The 18,140-nt window shown below is 42.5% G+C and overlaps 1 protein-coding gene across 3 annotated transcripts; it reads right to left on the bottom strand.

Moving 5' to 3' along the window:
- Positions 1 to 1,768: 1,768 nt before the first annotated feature.
- ZNF35 (zinc finger protein 35) lies at positions 1,769 to 15,328 on the bottom strand. Of its 3 annotated transcripts, XR_008705860.1 has the most exons (5): positions 14,761 to 15,328; positions 12,223 to 12,535; positions 11,088 to 11,232; positions 5,367 to 7,867; positions 1,769 to 2,558 (listed from the first exon to the last, which is right to left on the bottom strand). XR_008705860.1 is itself a non-coding variant. In XM_055556976.1 (4 exons), exons 2-4 carry the CDS (start codon positions 12,412 to 12,414, stop codon positions 6,615 to 6,617), a joined length of 1,590 nt encoding a protein of 529 aa, XP_055412951.1. In that variant the 5' UTR covers positions 12,415 to 12,538; positions 14,761 to 15,328; the 3' UTR covers positions 1,769 to 6,614. The 3 variants fall into 3 exon arrangements, 2 of the variants coding, with proteins under 2 accessions (XP_055412951.1, XP_055412950.1); XM_055556976.1 differs by having other exon boundaries at positions 1,769 to 7,867; positions 12,223 to 12,538; XM_055556975.1 differs by having other exon boundaries at positions 1,769 to 7,867.
- Positions 15,329 to 18,140: the final 2,812 nt, after the last annotated feature.

The raw sequence follows: 18,140 nt of genomic DNA, 5'->3' as shown, positions 1-18,140 counted from the left end.
AGCTGTTTACCTGCCAAACTCCAGATGACTTGGGACTTGGAAACCCCTGGTGCAATGAAGGGTAAGGTGGAATAGGGCTAAAAATAAGTGCATCAGGGGTCTTCTCTGGTGGTCCAGTGGCTAAGAATCCCAGCTTCCACTGCAGGGGGGCGGGGGGGTTCACTCCCTGGTTGGGGAACTAAGATCCATGCATGCAGTGCAGTGCCGCAAAAAAAAAAAAAAATTAAATTTAAGAATAAAAAAATAAGAGCATAAACTGAAAACCTGCAGTAACACTTGATCCCCTTCTCTCTCACTCTAGAGAATCACTTACATTATCCAAACCCCAGACAAAAACATGAGATGATTTTTTGCCAAAAGATCTCTGCATCCTGGCATTTAGAGTCTTCAGGGAAACAACTTGTTCCTACCAACCACTCAAGAGGGAAGCCTTTTACTGAGCCAAGCCTACTACCTGCCTCCACACCACACAAATATATGCATGTTCATATCTAAGTGTGTAAGAATCACAACATATTTGAGGAAATCCTCCAGAGAGTCAACAAGATAAACAAAAAGTAAAAAGGACCCAGAGCAGGGGAATGAAGGTGGTGAGGCAATTCAGTGACAGAAGAGACTTTAAGGAAAATCCTTCTAATTAGAATACTCAGATTTAAGAGGCATCTGTAAAATGAGAATAGTATGCTACACAAAAGGAACAAAGTGAGAACAAGAAAAGGCTCTTACAAATTAATTACTGCCAAAATACCCACTAGAAAGGTTGAAAAATAATCAAGGTACTCTCCCAGAAAATGGTATCTAAGACAAGGAAATGAAAGTAATATAGTAAGTAGTTGAGGATCAATCCAGAAGTTACATTTGATTGACAGGAATTGCAAAAACAGTGAAAATAGAAAAAAAAAATATACGGAAAGGGAAAACTGTCACAAATAACATGAGAAAATTTCCTAGAAGCACTTGAGTCGCTAGATTGAAAAATTTCACTGAGTCCATTAGGGAATGGAGTATATCAAGGATAAACAGGAGACTTTAAGAGCTTGAAAAAAATGTGAGTTCTATTGATTGTCAAAGAAATAAGAATCAGACTGCAATCAGGCATCTAATTAGCAATGTCGGATGCTATACGTCAGTGAAGCAATGCCTACAAGCTCTGGGGGTAAATTTTCAACCTAGAATTTCACAGCCAGTCAAACTACCAAGCAAGTGTGAGGGCAGGAAAAGTTGTTTTACATACATAGGCACCCAACATACTCTTTTGCCTTCCACATACTCTTTTTGGTAAGTGACTTGATGCTCTGCTGTCAAACGAGAGTGGAAACAAAAGGTAGATGTGGAATTTAGGATGCTATGTACCAGTAACAACTGGACAGTAGGCATAACGAATACCAAGTGGGCCTTCCCTGGTGGTCCAGTGGTTAAGACTCTGCATTTCCACTGCATGGAGGATGGGTTTGATCCCTGGTCAGGGAGCTAAGATCCCACGGGCTGCATAGTGTGGCCAAAAAAATTTTTTTTAATTAAAAACAAACAAATATCATGGACAGACTACAACAGGAGGCTGGAGGTCTCTGGAAGGGATATATATAGGAGAAAGGGGGACTCAAAGAACGTCTAATTGGATGGAGAATTTGGAAATAATGGAGGATGTGTTAAAAGCAACCAGCACAAGGGGAAAAGAAAGACACTAGAAACTTCAATAAAAACAAAATGCTGCTCCAAAAAGGAAACAGAATCATAATAAATTACTTACATCTGCAGTGAACATGTATACAGTCATAATAACATTCATGCTGTTTATTTCAACTTTCAGAACAAATCAATAAACAAAGCATAAATGACTATGGTTACAGAACAGAATTTAAGAATTGTCAGACTTGACACTTTCAGAGGCAGAGAGGTGGACAAGGGGAGGAGACCGAGCATCCCACATTCTACCAAATTCTACATCCCACATTCTACCAAATGGAGAATTAGAGATACTGTTTATAGTTAATACAATAAAACTAAGTTTGTGATTATAATAAATATTTTTCCTGATTATAAAATTTTTGTTCCTTATAAAAAATACGAAAATTACTTTAAAAAATTTTAATCACCTATAATTCCATTATCCCTAGGACCTGGGTTTGAGCCCAAGCTCTGGAATTTACCATTTGTATGGCTCCAAAAAAGTCACTTAAACATTTGTAACTTTTTTTAAATATTTCCTTCATGTCTTTTATCTATATACTTTTAAAGAGTATACAGTGTATGTAACAACATTTTATGAGAACTGCACAATATACACACAATTTTGAATCCAGATGCTTTTCACTTTAAAGCCCAAAGTAAAACTCTGGATACAAGTATCATGTTCTTCTACACTTGTAAATATACTTCTTGGCCATGGGGAGGTCAGAGGTTTCCCAGAGATGGGCCTGAGCCAAATATTAAAAGAAACCAAATATTAGGCAAAGCAGAAGGGGGCTGTGGGGCGTGGTGATGAGAGATCACAGGCACCACGAGAGCAAGTTGCCTCCAGGCCGCAGTAAAGGTGCATGAGAAACGAAACCCAAAGGCTGGAAAGAGATGATAAAGAGCTTGGTAAATAAACATGTTAAGGGATCCAGCTTTCCAGTGAGAGACATGAAAAGGGGGAAATGCAGGCCTTGCTTGGTTTGGTACCCCAGGACCTAGCACCATGTCTGCCACAAAGAGAGTGCATAACAACTATTTTTGTCATCAATGCCTGATATACTTGAAGCCAGAAATGGCTCCTGGGTTTCCGGTCTGGGTGTTGGATGATGCCACCATTTGCTGACGGGGGGAGGGGGGAATCCAGGAGGAGCAAGATTGAAAAGGTTATGTGTCTGGGCAACATCCCTAGAGATTCCATAGTCTGATGTTGATTTTGAAAAATGTCACTGGGAATTCTCTGGCAGTCTAGTGGTTAGGATTCAGCACTTTCACTGCATGGGCTGGAGTTCAATCCCTGGTCAGGGAACTAAGATCCCACTAAGTCACACACAGCCAAAAAATAAAGTTACCATTCTGTAGCAGGTGTGGGTGATTACATAGTACATCTCCAGGTGTGATTTGAGACCCCAAAGGATTCTTGGATTGGCCTTTGGGAGTTTATATGCCTCCACAAATGAACACAAAACTGAGTGTGTAATCTGAGTTTCTCCTAAAGAGGATCCACAACTTCCACCAGATTCTCAAATGGACCATGACCCCAGAAAGGTTAGGCACAAGGTGGGAAAGTGACAGAAGTGGGAGGACAGCCACCTAGAGAGGTGACCCACAGCATGGAGGAAGGGCTAGCTTCCTGAGCCTGGAGGATTCACAGCTAATTGTGTTTGAGAGGGGGCTGTGTGTGCTTATGTGCATGTATGCTGATGAGGAATCTCTCCCCCAGGCCCCCAAAGCACCCGTACATGATTCACTTTTGCATCCCTTTGCTCCATGTAACATACATCTGTTGGTCTCACTTAAGGGTAAAAACAGATTTCTGCATTCTACCCTTAATGCTCGTCATTAGGCCTAGCTCTCTGAGAGCTGAAAGACTGATAGTTCTCAGCAACTTAAGAAAATGGGGCTTCAGAGTTCCCATCTACTTCTGGCAAGACCAGCCTAGGAAGAAGGGAGATGAAGGGACTTCCCTGGCGGTGCAGTGGTTAAGACTGTGAGCTTCCACTGCAGGGAGGATTCGATTTTTGGTGGGAGATCTAAGTTTGCATGAAAAAAAAAAAAGAAGGGCGATGACCCCAAGGAAAAGGACAACCTAAGCCACGTTTCATAACAAAGGGTAGTCACTCCTCTCCTACCAGAAACCCTACTGGAAAAAGTAGATGGTAATTTATTTTGAGGGTTGGAATTGAATTGGGAGGGAAAGTTGTTATGAGGTGGGGAAGGATCTGATCTGTTTAGCAACCAACTCTGCTAAGTCACTTCGGTCGTGTCCGACTCTGTGCGACCCCATAGACGGCAGCCCACCAGGCTCCCCGTCCCTGGGATTCTCCAGGCAAGAACACTGGAGCGGGTTGCCATTTCCTTCTCCAATGCATGAAAGTGAAAAGTGAAAGTGAAGTTGCTCAGTTGTGTTCAACCCTCAGCAACCCCATGGACTGCAGCCTTCCAGGTTCCTCTGTCCATAGGATTTTCCAGACAAGAGTACTGGAGTGGGGTGCAACCTACTAGGCTCAAGTAATTTGTGTAGGATCAGGAGTCCTGAACCTGGGTATGATTTGTGGAAACCCAGATTTGGAAATGAAATGCAAACAAAAATGGAAAAAGTCACTTTGTAGAATGGGGAACAGAAAGGCATGTTATATAGAACTTGTTTCACTCATACAAATAAATTATTTGGTATATTCACTTGAAACACAAATACAGTGAGTCAGGTCACAGAGTCTCAGCAGCCAAGGGTCGTTAGAGGCACAGAAGCTGATGTAGTCAGTGCCCTTTTCTGCTGAAGCAGAACACTGCCTTATACTAGAGTTCCCCTCCACCTCTGATCACACACATCTGTGACCTGCAGGTTTTACTTGCCTGCAGTGGTTCACTCCCTTCCAAAGTTTTAAAAAATACTGAGGCCTAAAGATGAGCCAGAGATGGCTGGATGGCATCACTGACTTGATGGAAGAGAAGTCATACATACTTTGATGAAAGACTGATTAAAGGGGAAAACAAGTTAAGAAGTTAATAAGTTTTTTGTGTATGCCTTTTGTATGGCAAAGTACTCTGTAAACTACAGAACGCTGTGTAACTAATTTTTAGTCCTGTAGAAATGAGACAATAAATGCATGGACTTACGCATAAGAGCTGCCCCCAAGTGCTCTCACCAGGTATAACATTTACAATAAATGCTTGCATGCCGAGAGTAGGATGGAGATAGACCCAGGAATCAAGAGAAGAGACTCAAACCCTATCTTAAATTTGCTGTTTTGCTGGTCACTCTAAGGCACACCCCCAAATCTGTCAGCTCTGCTTCTTCACCTAAAAATGAGACTATCTACCCCTTTCTCAGACTCTCCCACAGATTCAGGTGGGGTTACATGTGTAAGACAGAATGAACATGGCAGAACAAAGGGAACCTGCATTTAGGACCTGGGTCTGAACACAGGCTTGTTACTTAGTCTTGGTTAAATGACCTCTCTCAGGTAAAGGGGACAAACAGCTCTTTCAGTGTAACAGGGATTAAGGTAATGATCTCTGTGAAAACACGATGTAAGTGCCAGGTATTATGAGTCTACACAAGAAGGTACACAAGGAATCAGGTTCTGTATAAACACAAGGCAATATTATTATATGACTCTACCTATTGCATAGTTGTAGAAATTGTTTTTCCAGGAATAAAGGCTCAAATGGTAACAAAGGTATCTTACCTCAGCCAGTTTCTTCCTCCTCCTAAAAGTTTTCATATGCCAATACCTCTGAATTTCTAAAAAAAAACAAATTAAGACCTTAGGAATTCCACTCTGCCCCCTCCCTCTCTGTTCATTTTCCTCTTGGGTCCTCTCAGAATTACAAGGGCTCCAATATTTCTTCTAATGACCAGATCATTCAGAAAGTGACAATGACACCCAAACTGAGCCCTCTGGCTGGCCTGGGTGGAATGAGAACAGACAAAGCGGGCATGCCTCCAGCTTTATTCTGTGACTTCTCTTATCTGGGAAGGGGTCTGTTAGCAGCAGTCTCACTCAAATGGAATGCAATGGTAACCAGGGTTGTTATTAGAAGACTTGTTGATCTTCTCAAAGGAACACAGCCCAGTAGTCTTGGTGGCTCTGCCGTGCAGTCTCCATCCATCCTCAAGTGACTGCCATGCAGGCTGGGAAATGATCAGAAGAGACTCATTAGCAGTCTCCAGAGCTTTACCATTCCAACTGTCATGAGGTGCAGACCATGAGGGAAACAACAGTTTCCTACTTCCATCCATTTAAGGAATGGCAGACAGTTTTTTGTTTAATTAAAAAAAAAAAATTACCCAGGGAATGGAAAACTTATCATGTTCATAGGTGAGAGTTGTTGGTGAATTGCTACCCCAAGTGGTTTCCTTCATGAGTCACTGCTTAAACCCAAAATACTACAACACAAGGTTCAAAGCTCCCGAATTCCATCAGTCAGACACACCAGTAACCTGCATGTTGCCCAGGAAAATTACCAGAGTTTTCAAAAACAAAATTAAGTGAAAAATCCTTTTCCCCAGAAGGATCTTTATCACGGAGCTCTGTATGACCCGTTTCTAAGAAGGCCACATCCCACTTCAAACAATATGATCACTTGGAGTACTATTAAACATAAAATCCTTGCCTTGAGGCCTTCGTTTTCATTTTCTTTAAATTAGCCTCTGAAATGTCTGCCTTGTGTTTTGTGCTGCACTCCTGAAAACTGTTGCTTTTTTTCTTTTTTTTGGCTGCAGAGCATATGGAACTTCCCCAACCAGGGATCAAACCCGTGCTCCCTGCATTGGAAGCTGAGTCTTACCCACTGGACCACCAGGCAAGTCCAAAACCGTAACTTTGTAGGACAGGGCAGGCTTCATTTTTGCCGAGGAGGAAACAGCCAAGAGGTGTCTATCCGACTTGGGGAGCGGGAGGTTTGGATCGGCACCTGGAGGTCTCCCTTGCCCTCTATGTGCTTTCCACGAGGTGGGTTCTGTGGTGGCGCATGAGGTGCGAGTTGGAGATGAAGGCTGCACCGCACTTGGCACACTCATAGGGCTTCTCCCCCGTGTGGGTTCTCTGGTGCACCGTGAGGCTCGACCTCTGCCGGAAGGACTTGCCACACTCATTGCATGTGTATGGCTTCTCCCCGTTATGGATCCTCTGATGAATAAGCAGGTACGAGCTGCACGTGAAGGCCTTCCCACATTCATTGCACACGTATGGAAGGTCCCCGCTATGAATTCTCTGGTGCACGATAAGGCAAGAGAGCTGACTGAAGGCCTTCCCACACTCGCTGCAGTCATAAGGTTTCTCTGCGGTATGAATTCTCTGGTGCACGATGAGGTGTGAAAAACAACTGAAGGCTTTTCCACACTCTTTGCACTCATATGGCTTCTCCCCAGTATGGCTTCGCTGATGCACAATAAGATTGGCGCTCTGGGTGAAGGCTTTGCCACAGTCATTACAGGCGAATGGCTTCTCCCCGGTATGGATTCTCTGGTGAACAATGAGGTTGGAGCTCCGAGTAAACGTTTTCCCACACTCGTTACATTCATAGCATTTTTCAGTGATGTGGACTTTCTGGTGCCGGGCAAGCTGTGAGCTGTAACTGAAGGCTTTCTCACATTCGTTGCACTTAAAGGTTTTCTCTAAGGAGTGGATTTTTTGATGTACAGTCAGGTTTGAACTCTGGGTGAAGGCTTTCCCACACTTTGAACAAACATAGGGTTTCTGTCCAGTATGGATTCGCTGATGCACAACAAGGTTTGCACTCTGAATGAAGGCCTTCCCACACTGGTGACATTCAAAGGGTTTCTCCCCAGTGTGGATTCGCTGATGCACCACGAGATTTGCGCTCTGGCTAAAGCCTTTCCCACACACGCCACATGTAAAAGGTTTCTGCCCAGGCTGGCTTTTCTGATTTTTAACAGAGCCAGAACTGAGGGTGTATCGCTCCTCAGATTTGGGACACTTCTGGTCTTCCTCTTCTTTGAGGTTTTCAGGGAGGTGACAGTCCTTCACTGTCACCTGTCCAAAATCTTTCTGCTCCCTCTTTATTCTTTGCCTCTTTAACATGTTCCTATTTTCACAGGCTTCTCCTAACTTGGGTCCTTGCGGGTCAACTTTCTGGATTCTTCCTGAAACGATGAAGGATTTTTCTGCTTCATCACATATTTCAATTTTTGGAACCAATAACTGTGGATTTTTGGTTTCAGCACCTGAAACAAACAAACAAACAAAAACAGAAAATGTAAGTTTCAGATTTTTATGATCTAGAAAAAGAATAGGATGGTCAATTCATAAAGATGGGGAAGTATATTGAATTCAGCTGTAAGCTGCAGGTCATGAGCAACTGCACAGGGGAATCGAGCATCCAGACACCCTACTGGCACAGACCAGGGCAACTCTCCAACCAAGAAGGGAGTGGGTGGCATGGGGATGTTTAAGGCACAGAGCAATATTGGGCAAGGGGACAGTCCAGTTTGGTTGCTGGCTAAGACCATGGTAATGCAACCATGGTAATGAAACTCCAGCACAGTCACTCAGGAAGGGCAGTGTCAGAGAAAGAGAATGGCTGAGCCCTGGATACAACAAAGCCCCGACTTTGACAACAACAGAAAACCCTGAAAAGCTAATCTTTTTTTGGTTATATCTATTTCTACTGTTCTGATTTTTTAAAAAACTCTACTCCATTTTTCTCCCTGTAGTTTAAAACTGCTCTTATTCCTTCTTATCTTACTTTCTCCTTGTTACCTCTTTCCCCTACTACCTCTTCACACTTCCTTTCCTGGTTTTTTGGCCACATCACATGGCTTTTGGGATCTTAGTTCCTTGACCAGTGATCGAACCTGGGCCTTCAGCAGTGGAAGTGGGGAGTTCTAACCACTGGACCACCAGGGAATACCCCCCCTCCATTTTTTGCCCTTTTTTTTTTTTAAATATTTTTATTTATTTTTGGCTGTGCTGGGTCTTCGTTCCTGTTTGGGCTTTTCTCTAGTTGTGGCGAGTGGGGGCTACTCTCCAGTTGTGATGCTCAGGTTTCTCATTGCCATGGCTTGTCTTATTTCGGAGCATGGGCTCTAGGGTGCACAGACTCAGTAGCTGCAGCTCCCGGGATCTAGAGCACAGGCTCAATAGTTATCTTTCTGGATCAGAGATCGAACCTGTGTCTCCTGCACTGGCAGACGGATTCTTTACCAGTGAACCACCATGGAAGCCCCATCTTCTGAATGTTTCCAGATGTACAAAGGAAATAAAAACAAGTTATACTGAAAAGTTTAAAAACTTGTTTTAAATATATACACTTTAAGTACTTCCCTGGCAGTCCAGGGGTTAATACTCTGCACTTCCAATGGAGGGTGCAAGGGTTTGATCCCTGGTCAGGGAACTAAGATCCCACACGCTGTGTGGTATGGCTAAAAAATTTTTTAAAAAATTTATTTTAATGTATAAACCTTAATAAATTCAATTTTAATGAGTACACACCAAACTGTAAATAAAACTCTCAGACATTCACATCAAAATTTCCAAAGTACTTTCATGTATACTATACAATTTTATTATCAAGATGAAAGTATTTCCCTTCACTTGTATGGGAGCTAAAAAAGTGCAAGGCTGTTTTCACTCACTGCTATATGTCCAGCACCTGTTACACAGCTGGGCACACAGGAAGCAGGACCTCAACAAATCTTGTATTTACTGAATGAACAGACCCCAGTTCAGAAAATGGAGGTTCAGAAAAAGAATGGACTTGCTCAAAGTCAAAGAGTTCTCAGAGATATGGCAGCAACTACACTGGGATTCCCCTCTCAATGGCTAGAAGTCAGTGTTCTCGCCATTACCTGTAACAACAGAAATTGCTGGCAGAAAGGTGAGTCCTGGCTGGGAAAAGCAGGGAAAGAAAATACTTGTCTGGTCTTGCCTGGTGGTCCAGTGGTTAAGACTCAGTCTTCCAATGCAAAGGACATAAGTTCAATCCCTGGTTGGTAAACTAAGATCTCACATGCCACAGGGCAATTAAGACTGCACACTACAACTAGAGAGCCTGAATGCTGCAAGTAGAGAAGCCCTTGAGGCAACCACTGAGCCCATACTCTGCAACAAGAAAAGCCCCTGCACCACAATGAGAAGCTGGTGCACCACAACTAGTGAAAGCCCACAGCCCACTTGCTACAACAAAGACCCAGCACAGCCAAAAAAAAGAAAAATAGAAAACAGTGGCCATTCCTAGTGGATGGGTGCAGCTGTTGGGAGTTCAGACCATGAATGTCTGATAAACCAGGGAAACAGAAAAGAAGTGATATAAGGGGAATGTGCCAGAAGGACTGGAACAGAAGGCAAAGATGGGAAACAGAAGTTACTGAGAGTTTGGGGAATTAAAGAAGACACAGGAATATGAAAGGTGGCCGTCCTAACCTTCCCCAAAACACTGGTTTAAGAAAGGGACTTGGTTTGCAAATGCTTGAGGAACAGGCTAGGGAGGAGAGAGGGTTCAGAATATTCAGCCACAGCCCTGGCCAGGCAGACTCATAGCATGTCAGTGCCAGAGGGGCCTTGGCAGGCATGCAGGGACTGCTTCCACAACACAGGACTTATGGTGACCACACACTTGACCCAGTTACATGTCCCTACTTCACAAGCTTCCACCACTGCTAGCCAGGTATATCCTGAGTCCCAGCCTGGAGAACCAGGTGGTAAGTCAGCCATCATGACTGACTTTGGACATCATCATGGCTGACACAAGTGTTCAAAATCCTCTAGAAAGTCCACAAAGACCTATGAAAATGGAACACCTCAAAAAACCACCACAAAAGGTAACCCTTCTTATCTTAGTTAGCTTCTCTTGCAGGCTCACCAAGCTACAACAAACACGAAGCATAGGGAGAGGACATGTGTCTACATGTGTGCATAGATATGAAATTTGCTGAACAATAAATGTGATCAAAAGTTAAATTTGGAGAACTTCCCTGGTGGCTCAGTGGTAAAGAATCTGCCTGCCAAGTAGGTGACACATGTTTGATCCCCTGATCTGGGAAGATCCCATTTGCTGAGGACCAGCTAAGCCTGTGCGCCACAACTACACAACTATCAAAGCCTACGCTCCCTAGAGTGTGATCTGCAACAGAGAAGCCACTGCCTTTGCAGCAAGAAGACCCAGCACATCCAAAAATAAATAAATATGTACAATTATTTTTTTAAAAACTAAATTTGGAGTTTACCTGTGTTTGCCTGGTGTGGTGTCTTGAAACTGTGTGCAAAACAAGCCATTTCCTATGACAAATGCAAGGCATCTTTCAGTATTCCTCTGCCCAGCTCTCCCTGACACCTTCAACACCTCAGTACTCTCTGTTGCTCAGGCTAAGAGACCACACCAGCAGCCTCTGAAAAGATTTTGAGAAACCTCAACAGTCAGATTCTGAATCAGAGAATTGACCTCACCTAGACAGGCCATGTTCCCATGAGTGTCCAGTAGCTCGCTCTTGGCCAGAATCCCAGGTAATGAAGAGCTGCCTGGGGCTGAAGCAGCAGGTGCCTCTTGTGTTGGTTTCAGGACTACAGCCATGTCCCATAACATGTTCTGACCCTAGAAACAAGCAGGCACAGGTGGGTTTATAAGGAGACTGTCGGTGGAAGGTGGTATGATCATAACTTTGAGGATGAGAACATAAGCACCTATTCTTCAAGGCCATAAAAAAAGAAAGGAAGAAAGAAAAACACCAAATATTTAAAAAAAAGGGAAAAAGAAGCCAGAGAGTCTTCCCTAATCCCCAAGGTGAGTTAGGCAGAGAAGCAAGTCTGCTACCTTTTCCCCTATCACTTTGATTTCATCTCACTGCTCAAACCTAACTTGTCAGTGAGTGCATGACAAGACATGGGGAGATTTTTCAGGGTAGATCTTCCTAAAGCCTAAAAATCAAAGAAGCAAGGTTCTGGTCATATTATTACAGAGAGTCTTTGGGGTACCTCTGCCCTCATACGGCTAGTCGTGGTGAGGTGTAGGTTTGAAAACATACAGCCTCACGACTCAAATTGTGGTCTGTGGACAAGCAGAATCACCATCACTGGGAGCATGTGAAAACTGCAGAGTCTCTGACCAATACCCCAGATCTCCTGAATCAGAATCTGCATTTTGACAAGACCTCATATCCCCTGACCCCAACCCCTGGTGATTCTTACGCATATTAGTTTGAGAAGTACAAGTAAGAGTTATCAAATCATGCCTGGACTCACTGGAAGAGCTTTTTTTTTTTTTTAATACAGAGATCTGGGGCCCACCTCCCCAGAGATTCTGATTTAACTTACATGAGATATGACATAGGTATCATGATTTCATAAAAAACTCCCCAGCTAATTGCAAACTGTAGCACAGTTTGAGAAGCACTGGTTTATAGAAAGTACTGAATGTCAACGTCAATAGAATAGTATGTTTCAATTAAATTGCAAAAGACTAAAGGCCAGAGCCCTCACCAGGAAACAAGACTCTAGGTGTGGAAGCGGAAGGACAGGGTCCCTCCTGAAATCATGTGCAATCTTTAGGACCATCCTCCCTCTCTCCTCCCCCACCACTGCTTACCTTTTCCTCCTGTTCTGACACAGGGAGGCATGTCTGAGGAGCTTCCCCAGGAGCCCAGACTTTGATGTTTTCAGAGTGCACTTGTTGGCTGGATGCCTGGCCCACAAAGCCTTCCTCCTCTTCTTCCTCTTTTTTCACTGTCACTGGGCCCCAGTGAACCAGGGCCACAGCCTCTCTCAATTCTGTGGTCATCGTCTCTGCTCAGCAGAATTCCTATGGCTGGGGGTTGCCCAGCAGAAGTCAAGCCCCATCTAATCTTTAAGTTTCAAAAGCTTCTTCCTGAGTTTCCTCCCAGGGACATGATGAGTAGTATCTACTGGGAAATCAGAAAACACTGTTAGTAGAGCAGAGGTTTGCCTTGATGCCACTAAGACCACAGGTTACCAGCGTCCAGGCAGCAGCCACTACAGCACAGGGCTTGCTCTATTCCTCAACAGGATGGAAGGAGTTGGACTGTAAATAAGCAATTTATCTCCATAATGATCACATTACAAACACTTTTATGTAATGTTTATTGATTTTCCCTGATTATACAGTTAATATAATTTAATTGTAAAAACTTAAAAAATACAGAAAATGATTAAAAAAAATTACCCCTTGTTCATCTCCAGAGAGATAATCACTGTATCCTGAAGAATTTAAAATATTTATTTTGAGGGAAAACTTCCAACCATACTGACAATTATGACTTGAACTTTTTAATTTAGGGAATGCATATTTTCACAATTATCACCATGGGTTTTTTTTTTTTTAAGAAGGGTAATTACAATACAAAGTTTTTTGTTTTGTTTGTTTTAAGCACCAAGAACAACAGTATGAACAAAAGACTCTCAAGAAAAAGACTGGCAGTCTAGACACCAACTGTGCTTCCTAGGTAGCACTAGTGGTAAAGAACCCGCCTGGCAATGCAGGAGACATAAAAGATGCAGGTTCAATCCCTGGGTCAGGAAGATCCCCTGGAGAAGGGCACAACAATCCATTCCAGTATTTTTGCCTGGAGAATCCCATGGACAGAGGAGCCTGGTGGGCTATAGTCCATGGGGTCGTAAAGAGTTGGACACGACTTACTGCTAAGCAACTTAGCACTAGACACCAACATGTTAGGAGAGGTTATCTCTGGGTGATGTAATCACAGGTGGTTTTAAGGTCCTCTTCCTTTGATTTTTATATTTTTCTATTTCTTTCAACTGTGAGACAAAACAGCACTCTTAAGATGGTAGATGTTTTAATGTTAAGTACATACAACGCCACCTCCTTCTGGCATGGTACTCTAAATATTATAATATACGTAATTTAAAAACAATATAAATACTATACATTATATAATACCTATAATATTATAGGACTTCCCTCATAGCTCAGTCGGTAAAGAATCTGTCTGCACTGCAGGAGACCTGGGTTTGATTCCTGGGTTGGGAAGATCTGCTGGAGAAGGAAATGGCAATCCACTCCAGTATTCTTGCCTGGAAAATCCCATGGACAGAGGAGCCTGGTGGGCTGCAGTCAATGGGGTCGCAAAGAGTCGGACACGACTTAGCGACTAAACCACCACCACCATAATATTATAGTTTACTAAACCAGCCCCTATTTATTAATCACTGCTTTAGTAAAAGACCCTTGTTTTCAGTTTATTTTCTTAACATAATTCTTAAGATTCTTTTCATGCAAATAGTTTTTTCTGCTGCTGAATTATTCCTTTAGAATAGAGGGATTACTAACCAAAGGATTTTATAGGTGACATATATTGTCAAACTGCTTTCTAAAAGGACTGAAACAAATCATATCACCATGAACTAACAGTTCCCCAGTATCACAGCCAAGCCAACAGATTTTTTTGTTCTTAATCTGTGAGTATTAATCTACCATTATAGCTGATTATGGAGAAACTGAAATTTTCCTATTTCCTTTTAGATGTCTTATTAGGAGAAAAGTGCTAAATTTCATTAAGTTCTCTTTTGCTACTACTGAAGTGATCATATACTTTATTCTGCTTTAACTTACTGGCAACTTATTCCATACACTGCATCTCTTGAGTAGTGCAATATTTCAGTCCTGCAACAAATCTTAATTCTGGAGAATTCTTTCCATGACTAGTTGAATTTTATCAGAGAGGAAGGTCCTTAATACTCGTTTCACCCGTGTATACACAAGATTGCCTACTTTGGGCATTGATATCAGACTGCTGATATTCTAACTGGCCTCCAGCCCTAGACAGCACAGTCTCCTATCATGGGCTTTCTTTCAATGTCCTTTCCCTATTTCCAATCGTGATAACCCATCTCCTCCACCTCCAGACGCCACACAGCCCAGATCCTGGTATAAGCCGGGCCCCTGGGGCGGTTCGTGTCCAACCTACCCCGGGGCTAGGCCCCCGGTAGGTAGGCAACAGCGGATTTCCGAAGTGGCGGGGCGCGGAGCCGCCCCGGGACAGACAGACAGTGTTGGGATCCCTGAAGGGAGGACGACGGGGGCATACCCCTGGAATGGACCCTCCCGCGCCCCCGACGTTCGCGCCCAGGCCACGCCACCCCCGCTCACCGTGCGCGGAGCAGAAGCACGGCCGGAGTTCGCGAGCTCTGAAGCAGAAGGCGAGAAGGCGGGTGGCCTGGACCCCGGCGCCTACCGGCACGAGAACAATGACCGGACAGGAAGTGCCTGGGGATGGGCTTCCGGCTCCCCAAGTCGCCAGACCAGCCTCTCTAGGAATCTCGGAGGTACTGTCTTCTCGTTGGGTGTCCAATTTCGCTACGGATCAGGGATGGAAGAACAAGCTTAGAGGAAGAGTGCAGGTGGACTAGGGACCCTGAACCTCAGGGCAAGGGGCATTCCTATGCCTGGCAAGAGCACTGAAGTGAGGCGCGCAGCTGGGAGCCTGAAGCTACAGAGTATCCATCTGTAGAAGGCCCTGATCATTTTGACCCAAATGTTTTATTTTGGAAATATCAAACGTACAGAGAATGGTACAGTGAATGCCTGTACTCAACAAATAACACTCCACTCTCTTTGCGTTGGACTTTCCTGGTGGCTTAGTAGTAAAGAATCTGCCTGCCACTGCAGGGGACAGGATCAGATCTTGAGTCCAAAATATCCCCTGGAGAAGGAAATAGCAATCCGCTCTAGTATTGTTGCCTAGAGAATTCCACGGACAAAGGATCCAGGTAGGTCTCCATAGCCCATGAAGTCACAAGAGTCAGACATTACTGAGTAACTAAACAACGTTTGCCTTCTCTCTCTATGCATACTGAAAAGCATATTTTTAAAGTTGTAAACATCAAAATACTCATTCCAAATACTTCTATATGTATCCTTTAATAAGAATCTTGACACTAACAATACTGTCATTACAGGTAGGAAAATTAACAAAAATTCCCTAATATCATCTGTTATCAGTCATTTTCAAATTTCCAACTGTCCTAAAATATAGACTTCATTAATTGTTTTTCCAAGTCAGTTTCACACACTGTATTTGGTATGGCTGTTTGGATTTGCTTTTTAGTATGAAGTTACAGGTTCACAGGAATTGCAAAGATAATAATAACCTTCAACTAGTTTCCACCAATGGGTACATCTTACATAATTATAATTTAAGATAAAAATCAGGAAACTGACATTGGTACAATGTGTGTGTGTACTTGTTATTTTATCACTTGTAGATTTGTGGAACCACCATCACAATTCAGATACACAATGTTTCCAACACCAAGACCTCTCTAAAGGCAACCCCTCCCTCTTCTGTCGCTCTGTCCCTCCATCCCCAACCTCTGGCAACCACTAATCTGGTTTCTTTCATCCGTATACTTTTTTGTTATTTTAGAGTATTATATAAATGTGACCATACAGTATACGACCTTTTGAGATTGGATTTTTTCACTCAGCATATTTCTCTTGGAATACACTTGAGTCACTGCAGATATCAATAGGTCATTCAATTTTACTGCAGAGTAATAAGTATTCCATGGTATAGATATATTGCAGTTTCTTTTAACCACCTGTTGAAGGATATTTGATGAGTTATTACAAATTACTCTTACTAGTAAAACTGCTTTTAACAATCACATACAGGCTTGTGTGTGTGTGTGTAACAGGAGTTTTCATTTTTTTGAGATGAATGCTCGGACTGCAAATACTGGGTCATATGGTAAATTCATGTTTGGTTTTATAAGAAACTGCCAAATTATTCCCCATGGTGGCTGTACTATTTCTCATTCCTGGCAATGTAATAGATTCAGTTCCTTTGCATCCTTGCCAGCATTTGGCATTAAAATATTTAAAAGCTCTTCTGATAGCTGTACAGATTTTTATCTTGCAATTCCCTAGTGGCTAATGATGTTGAGTATCTTTTCACTTGCCAATCTATACTTTGGTAAAATACCTGTTCATGTCCTTTGCCCATATTCTAATTGGATCTATTTATTATTGCTGAGTTTTAAGAATTATCTAGCCTAGATACAAATTCTGTGTTGGATATATGATTTGCAAACATTTTCTCCCAGTGTATAATGCCTTTTCATCCTCGCTCTTTTGTATCTTTTAAACCCCCGTCCCCTCCACTAGTTGTATCTTTCATTATGGGAAATTTCATACATATACAAAAGTAGTACAATAAACTCTCAATACTCACCCAGCATCAACAATTATTATCACTCCCTTCTCTTTTTCATCATCTTTGAAGAATCCAGTGCAGTGGTGTTTTTTTGTTGTTGTTGTTTTGGCTACACCACCCAGCTTGTAGGATCTTAGTTCCCCAACTGAACTAAGGACTGAATGTTCGCCCTCTGCAATGAGAGCAGAGGACTCACCACTGGGCTGCCAGGGGATTCCCGCAATGCAGTTTTCCTCGACAATATACCACATTCTGAACTTGTTTCTTATGACATGTCTTTTATCTTGTTCCTTTGCCTCCTGTATTTCCTGTAAACTAGCAATCAGGTCTAAGAAGCTTGATAAATTCAGGTTATACTTTTGGCTTATCACATTACATGTGGAGGAAGGCACATTATGTGAGTTGTCTCAGCAATGTTACATTTTGTTAAACTGATTAAGAGGTAAATGCCAGATCTCTTCATTGTTCAAGTACATGTGATTATTACATAATGGGGGTAATTTTTCTTCAGTATGGACAAAAAGCATCTACATATTCATTACTCCATAAAAACTTAGGGAGGTAGATATTCTTCTTTCTGTTTAACAAATGAAGAAACCAAGGCTCCAAGAAATGAAACCATTTGTCCAAGGAAAAGTGGCAGAATCTGACTCTTAAGGCCTTCAGACTTTTAACTCAGGCCCCTTCCAGTTTTCACTCTTGGTCCTTTCAGTCTAAAAAGGAACCAGCCCTCAAAGAACTTCAGGGTTGAATTCATAACACTTACTATAATCAACACACCACTGCAATGCTGCTAAGTATCAGAAAACAAAATCCCAATATTAAGGTATTTATACTTCAGTGACAGAACTGGCATTCTGAGAATTACTACATAAAATTACCAAACCAAGAATACAAGAATTAAGTTTACAAATCTACAAAAGGGTACAGAATGAATGAATGATTGGTTCATTGGGAGTAAATGGGCCTGACCACTCAGAGATGGATTCTGAATTGGTATAATCAGAAATTTGAAGGGCTTGGCTGTGTAAAAAAACTTATGTGGTAAGTTGAGTGCTGGGATAGAATGTTGTTTCTTGAGGAACAAGCCATTTGTATATCACCAATGAAATATTGATTAGAAGTGAGAATGACAGTAGCAGAGATAATCAGCTCTGGGGTTAAGGATTTTTCCCTGTCAGCAAGGAAAGTGACATAGGACTGTCCTTCTATTTTGACACTCTACACCCACTAGGTTTAAAATCCAAAGGTTGAAAAATAAACTGTTTTTTTCTTGGCATCAAATTAATGGCCAGACATTATTTAGTAAGCCAAT

Source organism: Bubalus kerabau, chromosome 20 (genome assembly GCF_029407905.1).
Source record: "Bubalus kerabau isolate K-KA32 ecotype Philippines breed swamp buffalo chromosome 20, PCC_UOA_SB_1v2, whole genome shotgun sequence".
Classification (NCBI taxonomy): domain Eukaryota; kingdom Metazoa; phylum Chordata; class Mammalia; order Artiodactyla; family Bovidae; genus Bubalus; species Bubalus kerabau.
This window is presented reverse-complemented; position numbering and strand designations above follow the sequence as displayed.

What these genes read in the sequence shown, in the direction of transcription:
- ZNF35 (XM_055556976.1), bottom strand. Translation starts at nt 12,414, where the DNA reads ATGACCACAGAATTGAGAGAGGCTGTGGCCCTGGTTCACTGGGGCCCA. An exon ending in TGTCAGAACAGGAGGAAAAG is followed by an intron (nt 11,233 to 12,222) that starts GTAAGCAGTGGT and finishes GCTTGTTTCTAG; the next exon opens with GGTCAGAACATGTTATGGGA. An exon ending in TGGGAACATGGCCTGTCTAG is followed by an intron (nt 7,868 to 11,087) that starts GTGAGGTCAATT and finishes TGTTTGTTTCAG; the next exon opens with GTGCTGAAACCAAAAATCCA.